The following is a 27,002-nucleotide window of genomic DNA, read 5'->3' on the forward strand; positions in this document are numbered from 1 at the left end:
CAAGTAACCATTCGGTATTCAAACTCATTAGTGTGAATCCAAGAATAGAGTCCGAACGATCAAAAAGGTGGACTTAATATACTAAATCTGAGATTACATTTCTCAGATCCTTTTCTCCTCGGTATGGTGATCTCTACTGGTATATAAAGGTCTCGGCTGCCCTCCCCCCATAAGTGTGTGCAGGGTGGCCTTTCTCCATGCAAAAAAAAATAAATTTTTAAGGAGAATAGCCATGTTTAACATTCACTGTTGTAGTGCTGTTCTCATTCATGCCTATCAAATATTAGCAGTTTTGGATAAAGAGCAGTTGTCATGGGCAACAGAAGTTGAGTCTTATGTTTGATATCTGTGAGAATCCCAGAAATATGTAACCAGGCCTACAGGTAGCGAAATGTGACAAAGGAAAGCCTCTGCCCCGTACTTCTGATGCTTTACATAAATCAATGTATATCAGAAAATGTGTGCAGTAAGGCTGTACAACATGTCATATGGGATTACTTTAATGAGCCTTCTTGAAGTCTGAAACTGCTGCTTTGGCATACTCGCAGTCTCTCTGATACTTGCCAAGGTACTCCGTGTAATAAGGGTCACTCATATGGAACAATCTGACAGAATCTTACAAGTGACCTTAAAAGAACACAGGTAAGTGACAGTTTGACAGGATTCCAAATGACCTTAAATGAACACAGTTAAGTAAAAGTACAGTTTCCTGAAAGAAACCCAAACTTTCTGCAATAATTATCTGACTCTTATTTTTACCTGCCAGAGTACAGACCCTGGCAACTCCTCCAGCTGTGTCAGTTAATTATACTTTTCTTATACCTCTACTAACTAGTATAAGCAACTCCTTTAACTGCTGTATCTCACAGAAGAGTTAAACTATATGGTGATTTCAAAATGAAAGGTCCACTTTGCTCTGATTTTAACAAACATTTCTTTCAGCAAGTTTGTACTATAGCAATAACCCACGCCTGGGTGTGGGTAATGCTGGATTTACCTACGGTTGGTGTGGTTTGGTCACGAGGGCGAAGCCCGAGTGGCCAAACAAAGCCAACCGTGGGTAAATCCAGCAGTACCCACACCCAGAAGTGGGTTATTGCTATTATACAATGACATTATTTAAGAAAAAAAATAATTACTTTTCTTAAATAATGGCATTGTATAATGTCTCCTTGCTGCCCTTCCACAGCTGTCTGGTATTCTGCGGCAGTTCTGATGTACTGCACATGCGTATGCCTATGCAGTATATCAGAGCTGTGGGCAAAAGCAAACGGAGAAAGCAAGATCTCCGTTGCTTTTTACAAACTGTTTTGCTATGTTAAATGGGTTTAACATAGTGAGACAGCTTTAAAAAAAGCAACGGAGAATCTCCATTGCTTATTTTAAAACTGTCTCGCTATGTTAAACCCATTTAACATAGCGAGACAGTTTTGAAAAAAGCAACGGAGAAAGCAAGATCTCTGTTGCTTTTTACAAACTGTTTTGCTATGTTAAATGGGTTTAACATAGCGAGACAGCTTTAAAAAAAGCTCATTTAACATAGCGAGACAGTGTTGCTGTAAAAAAAGAGTTATAATAATGGAAAAAGTCTGGGAGACTGGACCTTTTTCCATTACTATAACTCGGATTTACAACGTGCATGCTGACCAATCAGTGTGCACGTTTTTGAATATTAATGGTGGGTCATTGTATAATACTATGTTTGCCTACTCTCTTTTAAAGTAAACAGATTTGGTGGGCTGCCTAAAATGCCAAGAGGTTCAGGAATTCAGGTCTGATACACTCCAGAGATTACCAAAGCAGGATGGACTTATTATCCACCAAGACAAATAGTGCAGGACTAATAATCAAGGAAGATGGAGGCCTAAATGCTTTCTAAACATTCCTGCATGGAACTGATGATGTCACTTCGATTGTAGGGCTTTCTTGTTACAGTTAGTCCCGTATTCCCCAGAGTTTTGAATTTTGTGTGAATCTTAATTGGCTCCATTGCTTCAGCAGTTCACTAAACTGATTCTTCACTCAACTCCTCCCTGTTTGGGTTAAGGTATCTGTTTCCCGATTTCTGTTGTGAACACTAAGCTAATGTACTTACAACATATGAATTTACATGTCCTTCTGCTACCATTCATTCCACTTGGCTAATATCACTGACTTCCTTTTTCTTTGGTAACCCACTGATAAAACTTAAAATGGGATGACCTTTTTTAACAAACTAACTTGGAAAATGAAACATGCTTTGAAAGTGCATATTTGGGTGCTTTGCAGGGCTTAATTTGCACTGAGTTCTCAACAAAGATCACACGTACTGACACCCCTACCAGCAGAAAAGCCAGGGTTATAACTTATGATGACGGACTCTGATTACCTTCCTGGTCTTCTTCTTCCAAAGAATGTAGCACTTCAATAGACACATGGACAGTTCACATATCTGTTATTTTACATACACTACTGTTGCTTAGTTAGGGACTGTCAAATTTCTTATAAGTTAAAAACAACAACGACAAAAATATAAAAATCTTTCTGAAACTGCAGTTGCTGTTCTGCATCCCAACATATTCTATAGTGATCCTGGAGTCTCAATCCCCAAGTGTCAGAATTCTGAGTTCAGGACAATGACAGGGCTCCAGTTTCCCAGTCTCTGATATCACTGCAACCTGAAGTAATAGAAAACTGCCTTATATTTGTGCTCTCCTCACTTTATTAACCAATGGTCTTGAACTCCCCATCCCAAGCCCACATATAGAAATAATACCGGCTGAGCACAACTTCCTTAGGTTTAACATTCTGTTTTAGAGTACTAACTGTTATAGAACCTGCTGGTTAAAATGTTGATCCCAAAAGTACAGTTGTGTCAGTAACTCCTAACAGAATGTATTTATGTAGGAGGACCACTGCTGCAGTATAAATCCTTACCCACAAGAATTAGCCAAAGGTACGTGTTCATCTTCTTCTCTGATGTCCAGAGCTTCAGCAGATGTCCCCAGGGAGTGGAGCTCATCTTCTGCCTCAAGCATTAGCTCAATATACGATTTTTCAATTCTTTTTGCCAAACCGGACTAAACAGCATGCCTTAGCTAGTAGCACCTACTGCCCTTGGTCCTCGCTTTCCACTCCACTCCACAAGGACCTATGCCTGTCTTGTTATATCTGGCCCCACCAACAAAAAAAAACATCTTTAATGTGGCCTTTTAGCAAGTACATGTGCAGCACTGAAGTTTTCTCCCTAGTCTATGCATAGGAATCTCCTATGTTGGTAAACTATGGATGGCCATAGGATCTCTTTTGTCAACAGCCACTTCTGAAGAATACGGATAGAACCAGAAGTGGCTGGAGGGCAGTAACCTCTCCTGTAGCAGCAATTCCACTACTCAGACAGCTCTGGTTACGAGGAATTAGTCACACAACTGTAATGAGTCCATCATAAGGACTGCTGCTGCAGTACAAATTCTTATCTATAGGAAAAGAACCAAAGCAGTAATGTACATCCAATACAGAAAAATTGTGAAGAAAAGTCCAAGAGGTTTCCTCAAAATTTTCCTGGACAGATACATTTTTGAAGAAGGGTGATATTGTTGCCCCAACTCTGGTAGAGTGTGCTCTGACTGCAGCCCCAAGAGGTGCGTTGCCCACGAGGGCCTCAAATGTGGACAACTTTCTAGTCCAAATAATAGCGGCAAAGAATAAGATTTTCCAGGGGAGAAACTTTAGGGCAACTGAGGAGCTTGGCTCAAAGGAGGCTAGGGTTAGTTTAATCACAAAGCTAAGATCAATAGGGAGGTTCAAGTCTCCTGGGTGGTTGCAAATGAAATACATTCTTCAGGAAATGCTTAAACAAGGAGCACAAGGCCAATGGAGGATCCAAGCACAGACATTCAACAATGGCTGGGAGGGGTACCATAAATGAAGCACGGTGAAAGTAAATGACAGGAGTTAAGACAAATATTTCATCTTGTTATTCTTTTGTCTTTGTTCAGGAAATCCTCTTTGAAGAGCACCATGAGTAGGGTTGCCACCTTTTCAAATGCCCAAAGTGGGACATTTTTTGTAGAAACGTGCAATTTTGCAGGACAGACATACCCACGGGGAGTGCAAAGGACAGAACTTCACTGTTTTTGTCCAAATAAAAGCTTATTCTTGTAGCATATGAGTTGCTTATGCTATTTCCTATAATATTTAGGTGTTTTAGATACAAAATAACTGTTTTATGCAACTATTAAAGAAAACTTAGTACATTTTTTTTGCCTTAAAATCTCAGGACATTTGCCATTTTTTAGATTTTTTTCTCAGGACAAAACTGCCCAAAGTGGGACTGTCCCTCACAAAGAGGGACAGGTGGTAACCCTAACCATGAGGGTCTAACCATATATGATTTCCTTGTGCCGAGTTTTCTGGCCTCTCACCTGTCACTTTTTCTGACAGCTAATCCTTGAAAGGTATCAGGCTGAAATTATCCATGCTACTAAACATGGTCTCATTAGACCGAGAAACACCTTAGTTTCCTTGCTCTTGGTGAAGAATTTAAACCTCTTCTGCCATTTGAATAATTTATGAGAACCATAGCTGCTGGGCCACTAGTAGGACTTTGATTTTCTCTATGCTAATCTCATACAGCACCAGTGGTAAAAAGGTAGTAGTGGAAAGATACATAGCAGGCTTATCACCATAAGATGTGAAGGCAATCATTTCCCATGCTTTGTTGCATGGGAGATGGGGGCTTTGTGCAGCTGGTACTTTTAATTGATGTGAAGCAGTCTACCTCTGGCGGGTGCCATCTCTGTGTAAAAGAAAGGAAGACTTAGAGATGTGACTTCCAGTTGTGATTGGTGACTATGGTATTGTTGAATGTGTGACACCATATGCTGGGCTGAGGGGTTGTAAGGAGCATGGAAGGGCAAACCTAGCTGGACTGCCAGTTCTCAAGACAACTCAGCCAACTTGCACATCTAGAAAAAAGTAGGTGCTCTGCTGTTGTGTTTGTATGTTTACATATTTATTTATTTATTTATTGATTGACATTTGATTACCAGGAAAGTCCAACTGGGTAGAAGCTCATTTTTAGTGGAGGCCCAGGAAGAAAAGGTCCAAATTATTAAAAAACATTTTAAGAACAATAATTTTACAATCTTCAAAAATAAAACAAAGACAGCTGCAGTTTTAACAATTATAACAAATTAGTGAATAATATAAAACCATTGGTTAAGAATTGATACAAGGTATATGACAATCTTTTATTTATAGACATTTTTGACAGTTTGTAGGGAAATTAAAGGTAAGTCTAAAACACAGAAATACGAAGTGAGGGAAAACAAGCTTATGTTATATTTAAAGAAAAAGTTGGGGAAGAGAATTGGATAGAAGTAAGGCAGTAATTGAAGAAGGGAGACTAAGGGTGTATAAGGAATGAAATGGTACTTGTATACATTTAGGGATATAGTTTATCCTAGTTTTGACCACAGTGTTGCTGTCCATCAGTATTAGGGTACCCAGAGGCAGAGTTCATTTGAATGACTTCTGTCTCCTTTAGCAAGCAATGGCTTTGTTCCACTGTCCATGGAACTGCAGCTGTGATAAATACACCCATAATCAAGGTCTGAGACATCCATTGTAAAGGTTTGCATTCCTTCTGGGACAACAGCAGGCCTTGCACTGGTTGAACTTTGGTCTGCACTGGTTGAACTTCACCTGATGAAGCCAGAATGAATGGAATCACAGGAGTGTTTCACACTGTTGACAGAGATTCCTGCAGTAGTGTTTGACTTCCCTCTTATGTAGTCTAGCTAAGGGGACCACCAGAATGGATGACGATATGTGTGATAGGGCTCTCAAAGTCACTATAGCTCACATCTATGACTTCTGCTCAAGATCCAAAAAGAAAGATTTTAATTGACGGGCTGTACTCTTTGGAAGGTGAAGGAATTTCTTACTGTATCCAGCTGAGTTCCCAAGAAAGTCTCTCTTACCATTCCTGGACTAGGCTCAACACTGGAAGTGTCAGAGAGAAGCCTCAACTGATTAGGCATTTCAAAGTATGCATCAGAAGTCTTTTGACCCCTCCTACTGGGTGAGAATAGATCAGGCAGTCATCCAGGTATATTTAAATATGTGAACACTCAAGAGAAAGCTGAAAGGTCAAAAGGTAGGGAAGTGGTCTTGGTCTGCCATGAATCTTAGGTGCTGCATGTGTTCTTTGTGGAAGTAAATAAGAAAATATGAATCCTTCAGAAAGAGGGTAATCAAGAAGGCACCTGGGATCAGACAGGGCAACAAAGACAAAAGGGTAAACATCATACACTTGACCACCCTCAAGAAACTGTTTAGCCTTCAAAGATCTCAAACAGGTCTCCCAGAGATCAATATTTCTTAGGATCTAGGAACAACATGAAGTAAAACCTGATGTAAAACTTCTTATATGTTCCCCACTGGACTCTATTCATTGAGCCAGAAGAAATTAACTGGAACACTACCATGAGCACTAAGTGGAAATGATGGACATCTCTGAATTCTTTTTGAAATAATCTCCCTTACCCATATATTTCTGGTTATGTTCCTGAATTTTTTAAATTCGATAGTCAGGAGATTATGTTGAAGCCGCAGTGGTGCAGCGCTAGCGTTGTCGCCTCACAGCAAGAGGTTCTCCCGTTTGATTCTCGGCTGGAGTGCCTTCTGTGTGGAGTCTGCATGTCCTCCCCGCGGTTGAGTGGCATTCGAAAGACATGCGTGAATGGGCGTGCCTTCGTTGAAGGTTGGGCGTCGGACACCATAAAAAGAATTGACTGCCAATCATTACCAGACCGGAGTTCCACTGTGGCGACCACTAACCGGGAAAAGCTGAAAGAAAAACAGAAAAAGTCAGGAGATTATGTTCCTATCTTCCCACCCCCTGGGTGGGGAAGAAGGGGTGGGAAGATAGTCAGGAGCATAATCAATACCAACCACCAGCTACCTTATTCTATTCCCTGCTGCTTTCTTTTTTTACTATCAACTGTCCAACCTTGCTTTTTCCAATGGAATGTTTCTTTCACCTGTACTGATTTGCTGTGGTGTGTTTTCCTGTAAAAGGGTTACTGTTTAGTTGGACAACTTTTTTTGTATCATGAAAAAGATGTGAGATAACTACATCACAGATTTTTATGCTGCCTTTTTCCATGAGCTTTTTGATAAAATCATGTGAGGGAGGAGAAAAATGAATTTGCCCAAGCTCTTCTAGAAGCAATTCCTTCACATCTTCTGGCATCAGCTGAAACCTAATGCATAAATGCCTTCTAACCAAGGTTCCAGTGACTGCATTTCTGTCTTGCAGATATTTACTGCATCATAAGCACTTTAAATAGCATACCTACCAGGTTTAAGAGCAGCTTGCATCAATCTATACACCCTTTCCTTTAAACACTCATACAAGAAGTCTGAGACCATGTGCTCAATTTGGTGCTGGATCTCACCTTGATATGTTCATTCGGCAATTAACTCATTCATGCCTATCAGCAGGCTGTTAAACAGGTGTCACATTCCTCAGTGCAAGCAGGCTGTTAACCAATTAAATACAGTTCAGAGTAAAAAGAAAAATTAAATATAAGAAATATGAAAAAAATATTTTCAAGTGAACAAGAAAAGGACATTGCTGCAATTCTTGCTCAGCTGAAATCATTTTCGTGCATTTAATATGCTTAACAATGCATTAAATACTGAACATTCATTACCAAGATTAAGTCATCGGGAAAACAATAACTGTATGTGGTCTGTTTTCCAAGCTCTATCAGCTTGATTTGGACAAGGCAGCCCATCATAGGTTCACAGATTAGTACTAAGCTAACTGCCCTTGCGAGCCATTTTAAGCCTAGCCACTTACCCCTTGTGAGACTCAAACCCTGCACCTTGTGTTTGTAAGGCAAACACCTTAACCATTAGGCCACCCTCTGTGATTAACACAGCACTATCAGCACTACCAGTGTTAGTGAACTAACAGCTTGAAATACTGTGGCAGAAGAGGTGTCGATCTTCTTAGCAAGCAGTCTAGGATTGAGCCATATTTATCAGCAGGGAAGTCCTCATGACAATCCTTGGGGATTCCAAAGGCACATGTAGTGAGTCTGCTTTTTGATTTTTTAATAGGTATTTACAGGCTTGGTGGACTCTACAAAACTGTTGATAAGCGCTGGAATCTTCTTCCCACTGAACTCATATCTCAGTCTTCATTGACACTTTTTAAACAGAATCTAAGACTATTTCTCAGTACTCATTGGTTATGTACCTGTACTAACCCTGACTAACTTTCTCTCCATACACTAGTTTTATTACTCTTTATCTTTATTGACCTAGTTTTAATCAACCAAAGACCATGTTATTGCAATTTAAAATATGTACATATGTATATAGTAACATCTCTTGCACATTAGCTTATACTGTCTTGTGTTATGCTCACTATGAGTATTGTATTTTACTAACAATAGCTGTTATATACTTTGACTATTGTAACTTTCTATATAGTCTTTATGTAAGTGTCTTGGAGCTTCCTCCCCGGGCCTCTACTGAAAATGGACATGTATCCAGTTAGACTAGCCCGGTCAACAAATGTAAAATAAAAATAAAAATAAAATAAATAAATTCATTTGGTTTCCTGACATCAGGTGGTCCAGAATCAGGCCCAATGGATGCCAGCTGAAGGGTGTAACCATAAACATGAAAAACTGTGGAGATATGGCAGGGTTTGGGATCCTTCATACCAAAAAACATACAAGTAACATTTCTTAAGTTTAAAACCTTTTTGAATCTCCAGTTAAGTGCTCTAACATGAGATTTAAAGACTCCACAAGGGCAACTTCCTCCAGGGGATACAGAAGGAATATTTTCATGACTGTCTGCATCATAACACATGGAAGAGGAAATATGGGAACAATAAGCTGAGTCCACACCTTCAAATTCTGAATTCAGTGAGTCCACGGGAGGAAAGTTCTCTCCCTCTCATTGGTGGAGTGGGGTTCTTAATACAGAAGACTTAGATTTGTTTTTTGTTTTTTTCATTTGCAACTGAAGCTGTTTGGTGGGCTGGCAGGATACAAAATCAATAAGTATTAAAATAAAGTAGTTTGTGTTAATTACTTGCTTACTTCTCAGCTTAATGAAATGTTTCCTTAACTGTAAAATTCTAATTCTTTGACTTATCTTGGGATTATATTAGCCACTGCTTTAGAGGAATTGGTAGAATTAATATTTACATATTCAAAGGAGGGCTGTTGACATAGTTAAAAGATGGGATAGTATTTGCTTAGATATGGCACACAGAATTCAGTCCATCAACTGGTTTAGTCTTCCAATAATTATATATATATATATATATATATATATATATATATATATATATATATATATATGTGTGTGCGTGTGTGTGTGTGTCTGTGTATATGCCTGTATATATGGGTCTACTTCACTTGACCTAAAAGTCATTTGATTGACACCCATTTTACCGATACCCAATTCACTGACAACTCATTTGAATGACTTCCATTTCACTGACATTTAAGACATAGACTTGTTGTGGGTTTTCCTACACCTGTGACTTGCTTGTGATAAAAAAAATTACTGTAACTTACAGTGCCGACTGTCAGAATTCTGATAGTCATGTAGAAAGTAGTGTTGTAGTGTTTCTAAATGTGGGCTTGTTTCTTTACATTTTTATGGGAAGTATCTAAAGTAATTTGGCAAATGTTTTGTGCATTCCCAGCAGTAGTGGCAGCATGTAGTGTACTGAGGGTAAGAAAGTAGTTTTTTAAGTTCTGGAAAGGTTTAGTTATTGGTGTTCTAAGTATGCTTGTCTATGGTTTAAGATTTAGTATGTTGAAATTCAGCACTGTAAGCTGTCAGCCAAATGAGTTGTTAGTCAAATGAAATTTTAGTCAATTGGGTGTCAGTCAAATGAGTTTTAGGTCAAGTGAAATAGATCCATGTGTGTGTGTGTGTGTGTGTGTGTGTGTGTGTGTGTGTGTGTGTGTGTATATGTGTACATGAGTGTGTGAGTGAGTGTGTGTGTGTGTGTGTGTGTGTGTATATATATATATATGTATATATATATATATATATATATATATATATATATATATATATATATATATAAGGGTCCCCTACATTAGACCGACAGCACAGAAGATCGACATTCAAAACACCGACATCAGAAGAACGACGAAGCAGATGACCGACAAGTCGTAATCCCGACAGCGGAAACACCAACAGGGGTAACTTGCGAGCATGACCCTTTTAGTGTGCGATAGTGAGAGACTTAGGGTTAGGGTGCGGGTAAGGTAAGTGTGCGATAGTGAGGGACTTAGGGATAGGGTGCAGGTAAGGTGAGTGTGCGATAGTTACGGACCTTAGGGTTATGGAGCGGGTAACGTGAGTGTGCGACAGTTATGGACCTTAGGGTTAGAGTTTAGGTTAAGGTTAGTGCACAGATAGTTTTGTGTAAGGTGTAGTGTAGGTTTTTAGGGTGTTGGTGTGCTTGTGTTGTGTGTGTGTTGTGTGTAACAGTGAACTTTTTGTTTTGTTAAGTATCGGGATCGTGGTGTGATGGGGCAAGTGAACGTTCGTGTTTTTGTGGTTTCGTTCTTCTGGCATCGGTATTTTGAGTGTCGATCTTCCGAGCTGTCGGTCTAACATAGGGAACCCATGTATATATATATATATATATATATATATATATATATATATATATATATATATATATATACATACATATGGTTTACTATTACATGTTCGTTCATCTATTAGACGAACGAACTATGTGCGAAAACCAGATAGCGGAACCGTTAGGGCGATCACTGGAGTGCCGAAGCTGACAAGAGCAAATGGCTGCTGTTGTCAGCTCCAACATTGCAGTGCAGATTGCACTATAGTGGGGATGGGGAAATGTACCCTTACCCTCACTGTAGTGCGATCTTGGAGTTTGTATATATATATAAAAGTAGGGGGGGTGTGGGGGGCACAGCCCCCCACATAGGGGGTGCAAAAACCAGTTGTAGTATGTTGGGTGGGTAGAACCGTTTCAGTGTAGTCAACATTTTTGAAATTCGACTGCACTGAAATGCTCGGTTCGACATTTACACTGTTTGGTGTACAGATTTCCGAACATTTGGTTCGGACATCTGTATATTCGAACAATGTCATGTCGAAAATGTGATAGTAAACCATATATATATATATATATATATATATATATAAATATATATATATATATATATATATATATATATATATATATATATATATATATATAAATATATATATATATATATATATATAATTTATAGATATAGATAAATTTGGGTCTACCTGAAAACATCGAAAGCCCACAATACTGAAGACCATATCGTTGAGACAAAAGCATCGAAACCTCACTTCAGTAAATGACCAAAAAGGTGGACTCTGTCCTATTTCTACCTGTAGTGCGATCTCGGAGAATGGATTTGACAATCCAGTCATTCGCTAAAGTGAGGTTTCGATGCTTTCATCTCGACGGTTTGGTCTTCAATATTGTGGGCTTTCGATGTTTTGAAGTAAACTTATCTTTGTTTCCACCTACAGTTTTATTCAATTGACTGAAGCAACTGATTTTCAGGTTTATGTGGTTAGGGTCTAAGCAAACAGTTGCTGCAGAAATACTCACTCTTCCATATGGAATTGAGGGATTGGGCTTGCCAGATATGGATTTTTATTTAGCAACAGGTAGAATTAAGTTCTTTCATGGTCTGATTTCCTGATAAACACACACACAGCAACTGGAAGGAAATGGTATTATAATACACACATACACACACACACACAGCAACTGGAAGGAAATGGTATTACAACACACACACACACACAGCAACTGGAAGGAAATGGTATTACAACACACACACACACACGCACACACACACACACACACACACACACACACACACACACACACACACACACACACACACACACACACACACACACACACACGTAATTGGGAGGAAATAGCATTACAAGAAATACATGCAATTGGAAGGAAATGGTATTATAACACACATGTATAATTGGAAGGAAATAGTATTATAAGTACCTGGGAAAGGCATGCAGAATACAATAAAAAAAAAAACACATGATTCAGAGGTGGAGATACTACAGTTCTTGAGAGGATACTAGGTCAGGTTAAATGTGAATCGACAGCTTGCAAATCCAGTAACTGAACAAAGGACTCAATGCCCAATTAAGAGGCCATTTGTTGGGGTATAAGGGGATTCAAATGGCATAGGATCTTAAGAAGATAGGGTCTACTACATACTGGGAACAACTGTTGGTCAATAACAGACCAGTGGGTCTTATGAATTTTCAAAATACTTTCGGACTGGGGCTGATTATAGAGATTTACATGAAACTCTGCTTGAGAAGTTCAAAAATTATAGTTAAGCACAGTCCAATTAGGGGACCATCTATGGCTGGTGCAATCCCTTTTGAATGGGGGAAGGTTATGAAGGGGACAATTGGTCGTCTGCACAAGATACTTATAACTATTAAGGAAACTGTCACTAATAAATATAGATTAGCACAGGAAAGGGAGATGGGGGAGTCCATACCTTATTATCATTGTAGGGCCCTCATAAAGGTACTCAGGATCCTATATATATATATATATATATATATATATATATATATATTCTTTTTTGGATGGCAGTGTTTATACAAGTAATTCTATACCCCTCTTAGACTGTGCTGGACTTACCCAGTGCTGAATTCCTCCTGCTGAAGGTGTCAGAATATTCTCTTAGGGGACTGGCCACATATTTTCTGGGACTGCCTATTCCTTGATCATTTTAAGAACGACCTGCAGGACATGTGTAATGCCCTGCTCCAGAGACCGTTATCCCTATCATAACCTCTTCTTTTAATTGGCTTGAGGGAATCTCAATCCAACCCAAGTGAGCATGGGCTACCAGATGTGTTCCATGTTAGCAGTTCCGAAGGTTTGTACTAGGTGATGGAAATCAGACCAGCCTCCCCAGGTAATGGAGGTGACAGACATAATGAACTACAACATGGGGTGACAGGTGGGTTAAATGTTTGTACAAAGATGGCAGAAAATGTTGAACAAATTGTACAAGTGGACACTCTGACAGTCTCTAATAAGGTGTAGCTCAGACCCCACAATAAAGAAAGGGAACAATTGTTTCTCACAGTAACAGGGTCTTTTGGCATTGATATCAGTAATCAAATATTAGATTGTTTTGGCTGAAGTTGATGCAATCCCAGACAGGCCTAAAGACGATTTATGCTTTTTTTTCTATTGTGTCTACCACTAATTTAATGTATTTTTTTTTTAGTTTCTATAAATGCTGCTTTATTGTATAGTTTGTATATAAGTAGCTTTTAATAAAAGTTTACGGAAAAAATGCATCTGTGGAAAAGTAAATGTCTATACTTACAGAATTCTATTTTTTTTTTACTTGTTTGTGTGTGTGTGTGTGTGTGTGTGTGTGTGTGTGTGTGTGTGTGTGTGTGTGTGTGTGTGTGTGCCTTCTGTGGAAGGCTGGGCGCCGGGCTGGCAACTTGACATCGTAAAACTCTACTGCCAATCATGAGCGGACAGATGATCCGCTGTGGCGACCCCTAACCGGGAAAAGCCGAAAGAAGAAGAAGAAGACTTGTTTCTAAAAAGATGTTTTTATTTCCTTTCTGGACATACACTTCTACATCAAGTATTGTGTCACAGATACATATAACATAAGGTTAAACAGCTGCAGATGACATTTTCAGAGCATATTCCTAAAACCTAAGGATTTTCACTCTCAGCTTCACCTTTCTTGCAGAAGTATCACAGTGCAGTACACCTTCAGTAATGCATATTGCATTACTCTGCTCTAAGCTACTGCAAGGCAATGCAGTGAAGTCCTAAGTTAACAGCCAGAGCTGAGCTCGCTCTGGACTGACATGAGAATTTTCAATTTCTTAAAACCCATTTCTTGTAAACATTGGCAGTTAAATATTTCATGCTCTCTGGTCCTACCATACTTCAGGGACTTGACAGAAAGGGTTTTCTTGCCCCTGTAAATGATTAAAGACTACTGTTTCAGCTTGCCTCTTACAAAGAGCATTAATACCAGTAAGAAAAAGATCTGTGTGTGTTAAGAATTTATTATTAGCATGCAGCTGGTAACAACAGAGAGTTACTAGCAGCTTCCAATAAAAATTCAAATAAAAAGCATAGTAGAATTCTTTATTTTTCTACTTCAAGATTAAAAAAATCCTGCAAGGAGGAAACTAATTTTTATCTTAAAATGCATATATAACTGTTGTGTTTTGTCTTCCAGTGTCTGTACTTATCGTAAACAGACTGTTACTGGTGTATGCAGTAATTGTGATGATACCACATTTTCTTTGTTTGCCTATATTTTGTCATTTTTTTAAGAGTACTACTCCAGTTTGTACTTTTATGAAATCCAGTGCTACTTTTCATCTGCTTCGTTACAGCAAGAGAATAAGGCTCTGTTTGATGGATGTCAATGTTTAACTTTCATTTTGCTGTCCTTATTATACAAGCTTATTAGAAAAGGCATTCAAAACAACCTCCCCACTGACCTATAAATATGTATGCCTGGATGCACATGCAGCTATCACTAATAAAGTGTATATTGTGAAATAAAAAAATTTTTTGCACAAGCTTACTTTGAATGACTGCTACAGATGTTTTATTATGAGGTTAAAGCTGGAGATTTATGATTGCTTATGATATGCCCTAAGACATGCAAAAACTGTACTTTCACTCATGCAACTTCCATGTTTACTGTCTGGAGCCACTGTGATTGTACAGCAAGTCAGGAAGTACCCCCTAACCACTGCTTTTCACAAATAATATCCAGTGTGGCACAAAGGGTATCCTAGAGTGCTTGAAAACTATAGCATGCTAAAATAGTTTTGAAATATTACACGCATTATCTTATCTCATTGGTGGTGCATAATATTAATACTGTTTTCTACCCTTCCTCCTGGTAACATACCATATCATCAGTATAATCCAGTCATATTTGGTCAGTGTCTTCAACAACTAATAAAACATGCTGCACAAACCAACAAAAGGTGCTGAAAATTGAACTGAAATGGTGCACAGCATGACAGTCCAGTATTGATCAATGCAGGTAGCACACATTGGCTAGCAAGCCTCTCAGCCTTAACAAATGACAGTAGTTCTTTTTCCTAGCGATTAGTTGTAATGTGCTGAAAATCCAGTACCTGAGAAATATCCATCACTGAGTCACAGCTGAGTGGTCGGGCTGATGCTAGGTCATTGGAACCCAGAACTGTTGAAATAATCCTGTTCTGATCAATCCGCCTGATCATTGTGCCGTCAACAAAGTATATTAAGCCAAACTTGTCCACTGCTATACCTGTAAAAGAAAAACATAGGTTGATATAAAACATTCACTACAACAGAATGATAAAAAAAGAATACAACAAAAAAAATATTGTCTCTCTCTCTAGATAGCAGCATTTGTAAATCAGTCTGAAGACCATTACAAATGCCACCAACAACCCATATTCTAAAGTTCCCTACAGCTTCAAGGAGAGCAAAGCAAGACAGGCTGGGGGAGAATGTGAGGCTTGGTTTACCCTGAAAGTAGCAAGGGTGCATTTTACATGTAGTAGGAGTTTGTTCAGGAGGTGGGCTTATATTGGGATATGAAACTATAACACTATGGCTTATTTACTTATTGATGAAAGATTAGTTCCTTTAATAGCTAACCATGCATTCACACCAAACAGTTTTTTTCTTTTTCTTTAACATGTTGATTCAGAAATGCAATCAAGCAGACAGTGTTAACTTTTCAAATAGCTAAGTTTCTGCTCGACCTTATGTTTCAGAAGAAAGGAGAAACATGAGCAATAAAAAAGATAACACACATATTCATTTACATATGCATACATTTATATATACAAGCATACATAAACGTACATTTACATATACATGCATACATATACATACATTTACATATACATGCAGGCATATACATACATTTACATATACATATACATGCATACATATATAGACACGGGTCCATATGACTTGGTCGACAGTTCATATGATCGACTGTTTATTTGGTCGACAGTTCATTTGATCGACAGGCATTTTAGGTGGGGGGTGTGCCCCCCACACCCCCCTAACTATATATATCAACTCCAGGGTCACACAACATTGGGGAAGGGGGCAAATGCTTGTCGATCAAATGAACTGTCGACCAAATAAACAGTCGATCATATGAATTGTCGACCAAGTCATATGGACCCATAGACACACACCCATACCCACTCTTACACACACATTTACATACATTTGTTCAAATTTAGACTAAATAATAATCTTCTCATCTATTACTGTGAAAGGAGGAATTTGAACACTCATGACTGAATGAGGGGGTGTCTCCAGCTATCTCGATGACTGGTATAATGATGACTCTCCTAACCATCCCCCACACCAGCGATGGTGAAAAATGGGTCATTTAGCCATGAAGGAGACTGATGACAGGCAGAGAGTGGGGGAAATGAGTACAAACATACAAAAAAATTAAGTTTCTCACAAAGCACACTGTTGCTGTACAATCTTTAGAATGAGGTTTTAGTTGCAAACCGAGGATGTTTGTATTCTAGCCAGATATAGACATCAATGCCGTCATCCTTTTTAAGGAGGTGGGCTGTTTCGCACCCCAGTGATGTCAGCTGAAGATTTGGTTGTAAATAGGAGACTAACCAGCATCATATTTTTTGCTATTGGAATGTGTAAGTATTCCATATTACATAAGTCTCTTGGATGCTTTAAGACAAAGATTTTGCAGCATGGTAGGTATCTTTTTGTTTTTGCATCTTTTCCTTACTACTTGTTTGCAATAACTGCTACCTGATATTTTCCTAACAGGTGTTTTCTTTACTCTCACCAGCATGACTTCCTACGAAAAAGGTGACCAATAAGTGTGTGGGAGACAGACTTACCCTAAAGATTACCAACATTTGTTTTGCTTAACAGAAACCATGACATTTTACGTTGAGAACACACTAAAACATTTAATAAATACCCATTGAAAGGGCTAAAAATTTTATATCCTTTTTGGGAAGTGAATGCATAGTTCTTACGAGGACATCCCATGTCTTTGCTAATCAAAGGTCCTTTAAAATACACTACTTCAGGGAAAAAATCCTCAGGAGCTGCATGTGTTGAAAAAGACAGAGAAACCCAAAAAAAGTCTTGATAGCAAAAAAGCTGTTTGAGGCTACAGTGATTGTGTTAGCCATATTAAAGCCTGTAAGTGTTTGACTGATAAAGCCTCACTTTTCCTGCCTATAAACCAGGACCCTGTATGTGCTTCAAACCAATTTGTATTGAACCTTCTAAATGATGACAATATGCTCCTAGATACAGGCACTCCAACCTTGTAGTTACAGTGCTACAGCTGTGAGATGGTTCACGGTGTCTGCTGAGGGCAATGCAGGATTTCCTCCATCTGTGACTGAACTTCAAGTTAATACTTCTGCTTTTGACTCATGCCTTCCCAAAATTTCAGTGAACTTTCTCCCAAATGGCTCAGTGTTCAACTTGGTTTCCTGCCCCACCAGCCACTCTGTTGGTTTCTGGTTAATGGAATCCAGGTCTCCAGTGCTCCAGTGTTCATAGGTTCATACGTGTGTACTAGGCTAATGGCCCTGGCCATTTACAAGCCTAGCCCATAGGATTTCCCAGGCATCGTGCCACCCAACCTTAGTTCCTAGTGCCTCTGTCGAGTAGAACCACAAGAATGATCCCCGGCGTGAATTTTCTATTTTCCATCCACTCATCAAGATTTCTCTTGAAGAGGGCCAGTGAGGTGCTCTGTTTGACATGTATGGGAAGTCTATTCCATAGCATGGGCAGTCTCTGTGTTACGAACCTGTCCCTCCAGCATGTTCTGTTGATTTTGGTAATGAGGTTGAGGTCTCTGGAGCATGTGGTGTGGAGGGATTGGGATTTCTTTATATGTAGCATTTCAAACAGAGCTGGGTCAGACATGGCTTTGTAAGTCAAGCAGAGATCACCTCTAAGTAGGTGATATGAGACAGAGAATAGTTGAGAGTTTTTTGAGTCTGTCCATATAGGACAAATGTTCAAGGCCTAGGATCCTCTTTGTGAGGTACTTTTCTGGCCTCTCCAGTTGTTGCAGGTCTCTAGTGAGGTACATGCCAAATGGGGCACTGTACTTGATGACTGGCCTAATGAGGGAAGACTAGAGGGAGACAATGACCTCTTTCTCCCTGGATGCAAAACCATTAGTAATGAGATATGCCACATAGAAGGACTTTCTTGACTACAGTGGCAATGTGGTGGTCAAAAGAGAGGTTGCTGTCAACCTGTCTTCCTAGATCTCTTATAACGCCTTCTGTGTTCAGTGGACTACCACTGATGTGGTAATTCAAGGGAGCCAGGCTTTTACCAAGGGGGATGATGACACTTTTTGGCATTGAGCTTAAGGCCATGGTTCTAACACCAGTCGTTGGTCTCATTGAGGCCTTTCTGTAGGATGTCACCATCACTTGGGGAGTTAATAATAGCTCCCAACTTGCAATCGTCTGTGAACTTTGTCAACCAGAGTCCTTTCATGTTGGCCTGGACTTCAGAGAACTAGATACCAAACAGGCCAGGACCAAACCCTGTGGGACTCCACTCATGACTAGTTGACAGTCTGACTTGGAGTCAGTTCCTTTCACACTGTGGGCTCTATCTGTGAGCCAGTTTGCAACCCACCTAATGATATAGGGGTTGATGCCTAGCTTAGTGAGTTTTTCTATGATTCCAGAGTGGGGAATGGTACCAATGGCCTTGGCCAGATCAAGGTCGGCTGTATGAACCACCTTGCCTTCATCCACAGCTCTGGTGACTATCTCAAAGAAGTCGACCAAGTTGAGCAGTCATGATTTAGCCTTCACAAAACCAAACTGTGTAGGATCCAGAGTTTGGCGATTCCCTATATCCTTGTTTATTAGGTCCATGATGATGCATTCCATAGCTTTGCATATCAGACTCATTAGGCTAATGGGGCAATAGTTCCATGGGTCTGTAGTCATAGCAGTGTGCCATTCGGTAGGGACAAAGCCTGAGGTGAGGTTATGATTGAACAGGGCACACAGGTTAGGTGCCAGTTCACTCTGTAGTTCATGTAAAACACAGCCGGGGATATTGTCAGGTCCCATAGAAGCTGTATTCTTGGCCTTGGACAGTGCTGTTTTATCCTGTGAAGCAGTAATACTGGGTGCCTGGCAATTTACTGGTATTGTGATTGGTACTTTGGGAGGGAGAGGGGTAAAGATGGCACTGAATCTGTCGGCCAGTATATTGGCAATATCTGTTGGCTTGGTATAGGAGGTACCATTGTGCAGTAGCTCAGAGCAACTCTGGATTTTGCCATGGAGATTCTTTACATAACTATAAAAGGCCTTGTGGTTGCCTTTACTATCTGCTGGGTTAGTCAGATACCCATAGAGACATCAGCTCTCTTTCTTGATTACCACCATTTTGCCAAAAATATTTGTCAGACTAGCAAGAAGTTAGACCAGGGGCAGCTCATGCTATTGAACTAAAGGACTGCAGCCCTCCCAGCTGTAAAACAAGAAAAAATTAAACAAAATTTAAAATAAAATAACAAAAAGAGAATAATAGAACTTTAAAAAGCAACCGCGAGACCTGGAACATTGTGCATGCGCACTCGCGGCATTTCCCGATATTTGGACTGCTGGTGAACCAGTCTGGAGCATGCACACAGAATCCAGACTGTCTACACCAGCAGTCTGGATTACAAAGACAACATGCACGTCTACATTTTCCCAGCAATCTATGCAGTCAGAACTGCATAGACTGGAAGGGAATCAGACTGCAACATCCACAGGCAGGGTGATCTCGTGGGACAGATAGGACGAGCCTTAGGTGCTCTCGTGGGAAGGGCTTGCCTACTGCATGGAGTTTAACAGCTCGGCCGGCAATGATGGTGCAGGAATGGATTGAACAGCTCGGCGATGACAGACTTTGCATGTGTGTTTGCTGCTTTTGATGGACGGACCGTGTGTGTTTGCTGCTTTTGATGGACGGACCGTGTGAGTTTGCTGCTTTTGATGGACGGACTGTGTGTGTGTGTGTGTGTGTGTGTGTGTGTATGTGTCTGTGTGTAAAATGCCCCAGTCGCTACATGGTGGTGGGTAGAGAATAAGGCTTGAACCCTGTAACTTGGGCCCAAATGGCAAGAGCCTGAATTCCCTACTCACCACCATTTGTAAAATAAATGCAGATTTTTGCCTCATATTTGTTCTGCTCCTCATAAAATCTGTGGTTTCTATATTTTTATTTCTCAACTCAGCCAGTTATACAGTGGTGCAGTGATAGCATTGTTGCCTAACAGCTACAGGTTGTCTGGTTTGATTCTTGGCTGGGATGCCTTCTATGTGGAGTCTGCATGTCCTCCCTGTGTTTGTATGAGTTTGCTCTGGTGTCCTCTCATCTTACAAAGACATGTGCCTGGAGTGTTTCTTCCTCTGCCAAAAATTGGCTTTTGTTTCAAATCAGACTTTCCTGGTTAACAAATATTAAATAAATAAAAATGATAAGCACTGGAATTTCAGACTTCATATTCTTCAGAAAGTACATGGTAACACAAAACCTATTATTATAGCAAGTTTCTAAGTTTATAAGATGGATATTTGAAATTTCTCCCTATTTTTGGGACTGTATTCCCCCATTATTAGCTTCGTCCAGGTTTTTTGTGCCAAGCTTGAGAGCTATGGTGATAACTGAACTCACTGAATGTGTTTGGGGGCTGTATTCCCGCATTACTGGCTTTGTCTATGTGTTTTTGCTAAGAGGTTGAGAGCTATGGTGAGAACTGAATTCATTGAATGTAGCCATTTAAGTTTCAGTCTTCCTCTTTCATAAAATAGATGACTGATTTGGCATAGTGGTATGTTGCTCTGACTGTTTTACACAGAGTCCTGGGTTCAATGCTTGTCAGTGAAATGTATGGCGGTAACACAACATTTTATTCTAGCAACTTTCCATTATATAAGCAATGTTTAAAATGTGCCCCTGTTTTTTGGTGTTTTGCCCCCCCCCTCCCAAATTTTGGCTTTTTCCAGATTTCTTGTGCTGCAAAGTTCAGAGATACAGCTGAGGTCAAGCAGATTTTACAAGAAGCTGAGAGCTGCAGGGGAACAAAAGTTTAGTGATGCTTATGCTGAGTCTGATTGCATTGTTAATAGCACAACAGGTAGTGTACTTGCTTTTGATGCAGAAGGCTGTGGGTTCTACTCCCAGAGTAGGTAGATGCATTGCTGATACTGTACTGTATTGTAAAGGGGGAGGATACTGCAGTCCTTTTTGGTGAAGATACCTAGTAACTATGAATCTGTTATCAGTTTGCCATCCATTCTCTATTGCAATATTACTGGCTTATAGTTTTTTAATGAAACATAGGCAATTTATTCCTCAAGGGCAACAGACACTATTTGTAGATGAAACAATGAAATATAAAGTTGTTTGCTAGCAGCAACCTCTTCATTAGTTACAGATGTCTTTAATGTGGAATTATTTAGATGACTTTTACTTATTCAGAGATTGTGCATATTTACTGATACTGGTGGACTGTAGAAGTTTGAGTAGATTTTTATGATAGAAATGTTCTGAATTGGACAGTTTTGTTGTTATTGGTGCATGCATTTTTTTCATTGTTTACTGGAAAAATGTTCTGAATTGGGCATTTTTGTCATTATTGGTGCATGCATTTTGTTTCATTGTTTACTGGAAAAATGTTCAAAACAAATTTAAAACGCCCTCTACAACTGTGCTATATTGTACAAGGAATATAATTTAATAAAATCAGAAAGGTGTATCAAGACCACATGTATGTTTCATGTGCAAGGGGCCTATGATTTGAAAACAGCCCAAAGTTAATCTTTATCTGTCACTGGCAAAATGTATTTTCTTTGAATGTGGGTTTCAATGCTGTTTCAATGAATGTGAGTTTCAAGGGAAGATAAGTTTTAATGCTAAGTCTGTTTTCATTGTGAGATTACATTGCTTTGTTTAGCAGATGTCTTAGTGTTTGTGCTGTAAAATGCAAAATAAAACTTTCAAATGAAGTCCAAATCATTGTAGAAGTAAAGCAGTATGCACATTAGTGTTTATGGTAAATGGGGTAAAATAGCCAAGTAATGGTTCATTGGAATAGTTGAAGGGGGGAGGCTCCATTCGACCATGATTTTGTGAGGGAGAAGGGAGGCAAACTCAGACAGCCCCGGCTGAACTATACCTCTCAACTGTCCAGATTTGCACAGAATGAATAGATTTTTGCTTCTTATTTTTGGCTTGTTCCTCATTAAATGTGTGGTTTTCTGGCAAATAATTTAGGAATTAAGTCACTAAATAATGACAGACACTGAGTTCCAGACTTCATAACCTTCAGGAAAATGCATGCTAAAGCAAGACCTGTTATTCTATCAACTGTCTCAGTTTATACAACACTTTTTTGTACTGTTTATAAGTATATTTGGCCTTGTCCAGATTTCCTGCATTAACAGGTTGAGAGGTATGTGCAAATAAATTGCTTATATCCAAACCTCTCAACTGTCCTTGATTTTGGCTCAAAATGTTGCTCTTCCCCTAATAATCCTGCCACAAAATGGCAATTTTGGAAGAAAACATGGAGGGTTTACAATTAAGAAATAACTGTAATAATCAGAGTTATAGATTACTTTTATTTCAGAAATGCATGTAGATTCTTTTATTTTGTCAGCTGCTCAAGTTAGCAGTACTAATATTGTGTCCCTTCTTTGACAGGTTCACAGCTGTATTGTGTGGCTATTTAATATTTTTGCATCACATTTTTGGTCCATTTTTTATACATTTGTGTTTTTTTGGCAAATTAGTAGCAAATCATTAAAGACTGAAGTTAGAAAATAATGACAGACATTTGTGTTTCAGATTTCATACTCTTCAGAAATTTATACTAATGCAAGACCTACTACTCTATTAACTTTCGAAGTTTATAAGAGCAATACTTAAAATTGTCCTTATTTTTGGCCTTGTCCCACTTCTATGTATGGCTTTGTCCAGATTTCTTGCTTTGAGGTTGAGAGGTATGACAAATGCATCAGGGCCATCACAGTCAGCCAGAGACATTTGAAATTGTGACATACTTGTTGCACCCCACTGCCCCATGTAGTGTGACTCTGGATGTGTCCAAGCAAGGCAAAGAGCAGTTATGCAGTGTAAATGTGTAGAGTATCCCCCCATTCAAGGTAGACTCAAGTACTACTTTTATTCTGTCCTTGAATTTGCAGAATGTTCTGGTTTGTCACATTTTTATACCGCTGATTTATGCTTATTATTAGTCAGAAAGTTCCTGTTACTCTGTGTTTAAGTAGCAATGCTTTAATGACTATCAGGTAAGCTTGTCTGAGATTGTAAGATGCAAGTAAGCTTTAAAAAGCATACTGTTAAAGAATTGCCAACAGTGAAAGCCTTTCTGTTGCCATGCAGGGAATACTTGCATAACTAGATAATGCATAAGCCTTGGGTATTGAAATGCACATGACAGTATTTGTAATAAAGGACAGGATTACATTATTTTAAGAAGCTCATTACATTTGTTGGAGACTTGCAGTCATCTTTACAGGCTTTACCTGTAAACCAAACAGAATGCCAATCTATCGTGTGTGGTCCATTACCTGTACAGTAATCCTTTAAGCAATGTATCTTAAGCTTGCTTCTTGTTTGCTTTTCATTTTTTACTTTGATCATGTTTTCCCCATGAAACAAGTAGATAGTTGTTGTCAGGCAGCAGGTCTTTTTTGGATAAGAAACATTTTTACAAGTGGGGTATCACAGAGATTGCTACTTTCAGCATGTTACTTGGTATTTTAATAAAGCTGAATATAAATTATAATTAGAAATGCAGTGCAAGGAGAAGTGGTTTGAGTTGAGTGCTGCTTGTTTTCTTGTACTTGATTTTGACTGGCATTCCTAATTTATTTTTTCATGCCTCACAGCCTTTTTGTATCCATCTAGATATTAAGTAAGCTGTCATGCAGCTAATGCATTGAAATATTCTTCTACACTTCACATTGTCTTGATTGGACTCTCATAATGATGGTTTGGCGCCCAGGGCAGCGTATTTAATTAAAGTTCCAGTTTTTGTGGATTTGAGCATAGCTCCTCCCCTTTCTAGTTGACCACACCCCTTCCCATTGGCCCCACCCATTCAGCTGTCTCCTGCAGCCCCCCTTCGATTTGAACTCACCAGCTGCCACTGAGTTAGACCATCCTTGTCCTGGGCCCTCCACCTCTACTTTGTGTACAGGCACGCAACATAACCAGAAGAGGGAGCCCCTTCAACATCTCTGAACTGGGGGAAGAAAGATTTAGCTTACAAGAAGCATTTACAGAACCTATGACATGGATGAAAAAAACTCTGCCTACTCTGGATTCTCACTTGAAACAGAAACAATGAAAAAAATGAGAAGCACCTCAGTGGGAGTGGGAAGTGAAAGACCTTTTGGTACAGAAATTCTGCTTATAGCAGCTGGAGTCTGGGAGTCCAAACTTTGAACCAATATGGTTTGTTTTCATTTATATAAATGTATGATTGCCTATTTCATAAGGGATAATTTAATGAAGATGTTTCTGTTTTTTTATTTAAAAAGGCTTTCCACTCAGCTCTATTACCAGCAGTGCTCAGGATAGAGAAAGACAATGCTGCAGACATGGAGTGTATCAACAAAAGAAGGTACCCAGGGCTGACTTTCAAGACGGTGACTGACTGAGGAACATGATGATGAAGCTCTCCCAGTGTGAAAACTGAAAATTGTTAAACAAGACGGTGCAATTTATCAATCTGGGAAACATTTGGTTACTTGTTAGTAATTACACTGCTTGTATGGCAACAAAGATGAAATTTGGAAAAGTAAGGGAGAATGAACCAGAAAAAAAGAAAAATCTCTAGCTGGGAAGAACTTTGCAATCGTTCAGCAGAGAGCAATTCAAGTTATAGCTTTAATACAGGAGATAGCTTCCAGTAATTTAGAAGAAACAAAATAAATTAAATGAATTCAGTAGTGTTTAAAGAAAGACTCTGCAGGAATATATAACTTCAAATAAAAAAGACACGAAAAAATAGATGCAGATTTAAGAAGCTATTCAGATAAGCTGATAAAACTGCAAAAATCACAGAATGAAATGAACGAATGACTGGATAAACATGAGACTTCTCAAAACTATTTCAGAAAATACTAACATTAGAAGACAGGACATTCAGAGAAAAGCTGAATTTTGTGCTGTACCACTGAAAATGGCAACATAAGACTGCACTAATTTGATGAAAATACAAATAAGCAACTGGACTGATGTTGAACAGCAGAACTTGTTACCTAACAGAGCACACTGTGTCTGTGTGTATGTGTATACATATATATATATATATATATATATAGAGAGAGAGAGAGAGTTACAGAAATATAGACAAAATATAGACATTTACGTATGTACGGATCTACTTTTAAATCATGAATTACTATATGATCGAACCACAGAATATCAAGACAAGAAAGTCGAAATTCCACTTTACTGAAAGTTTAAAACATCGAATTTTAAAATACTGAAAAACAAACTACAAACAGAACGTTCCTGCACTCTACCAAAACAAAACATCCACAAAAGAAAACATCATTCAGTTTCAAAATAACACTACTGACACTTTTTAAACTACGGCACAGCTTCACACACATATAATTAAGGTACAGCATCAATATTCCATTTATCCTGTACAAAAGACCAACCAAGAGTATAAAAGCAACTCCTACCTAAAACAAACCCACCAACCAGATATATGGAACCAGACTGCACTTTTTTCTATGTTTATGCAGGGGGTTGTGGCACCCTGCACCCCACATTCCCTCTGCATATTAAATATACCAACTCCGAGATCGGACTATATTGAGTAAAAAGGTAAACGCCTATAGCATGACCACATCTGTGTGAAAACTGCCTGTATACTACCACCAATACTTCTGTGTAATGGTGCATTAAAAACTGATGCAAACGTCTTACTAATATATAAAACTCCTTTTTCTTACTGAAAGTTTAAACCTACCTACATTACTGCAACTAGGAACGTCTGCTATATTTCCTTAACTTTCACAAAATAAACCTTAACGAGATAGCATCATTCTATTGCTAGTTTAACTACTACATTCAGTTCAGTACTATGAAACTCGCCTTTCTAAACTTTCAGTAAAGTGAAACTTTGGATTTCTCATCTTGATATTCTGTGATTTGATCATATAGTAATTCCTGATTTAAAAGTAGATCCACATGTATACACATGAGCACGCACGCACGCGCACACACACACACACACACACACACACTCCAAATCTGGCCAATAGAAAACAATCAAGATCTATATCTTTAAAGATAAGATCATAACAACCGAAAGAGCTGCTCCTCACAAAACAGAGGCAATAAGAAAGCACACCGAGAGACTAAGCAAATGAAACCTCTCCACTGTTCCAAAGGGAAATGCTTGAATGTTAGGAAAAAGCCCAGGAGCTGATTAGAAGAATTAAGAGTAAAAATGGACATGAAACAGAGACTTGTGATGGGACAACAAGACAATCAGAAAGACCAGCAACAAAGTGAAATAAGTAAATCACTGGGAGAACTGTATCGTAACAACCCTGCCAAATGTAATTTTCATAAAGGACCTGAGGTTCTGCAAGAAGGCATGGATAAAAAAACTGGAAGTCTGTTGACCATACTCAACTGGTTGCAGAACTGTAAAGCTAAATTCCACTTATTGTCATTAATCCTTAGGAGGACAATGCATGAACTGAAGAAATTACTGTACATAAAACAATTGGTTCCCTACTGAAATGTCAGTATTCAAAATGCCGAGTGCCAATAAGCTGATAAAAAAAGACCAAAAACCTGG

At 38.9% G+C, this 27,002-nt stretch overlaps 1 protein-coding gene across 11 annotated transcripts in view; it reads right to left on the reverse strand.

Moving 5' to 3' along the window:
* Positions 1 to 27,002, reverse strand: part of TENM4 (teneurin transmembrane protein 4) — a 4,497,462-nt gene that overhangs the window by 318,669 nt on the left and 4,151,791 nt on the right. For all 11 annotated transcript variants that reach the window (XM_044071318.1, XM_044071319.1, XM_044071323.1 and 8 more), the window contains one exon: positions 15,244 to 15,398. In XM_044071318.1, the coding sequence (XP_043927253.1) occupies positions 15,244 to 15,398 (155 nt within the window). The remainder of the gene's footprint in view (positions 1 to 15,243; positions 15,399 to 27,002) is intronic.

Source organism: Protopterus annectens, chromosome 5.part0, assembly GCF_019279795.1.
Source record: "Protopterus annectens isolate FY-2018-M chromosome 5.part0, PAN1.0, whole genome shotgun sequence".
Classification (NCBI taxonomy): domain Eukaryota; kingdom Metazoa; phylum Chordata; order Ceratodontiformes; family Protopteridae; genus Protopterus; species Protopterus annectens.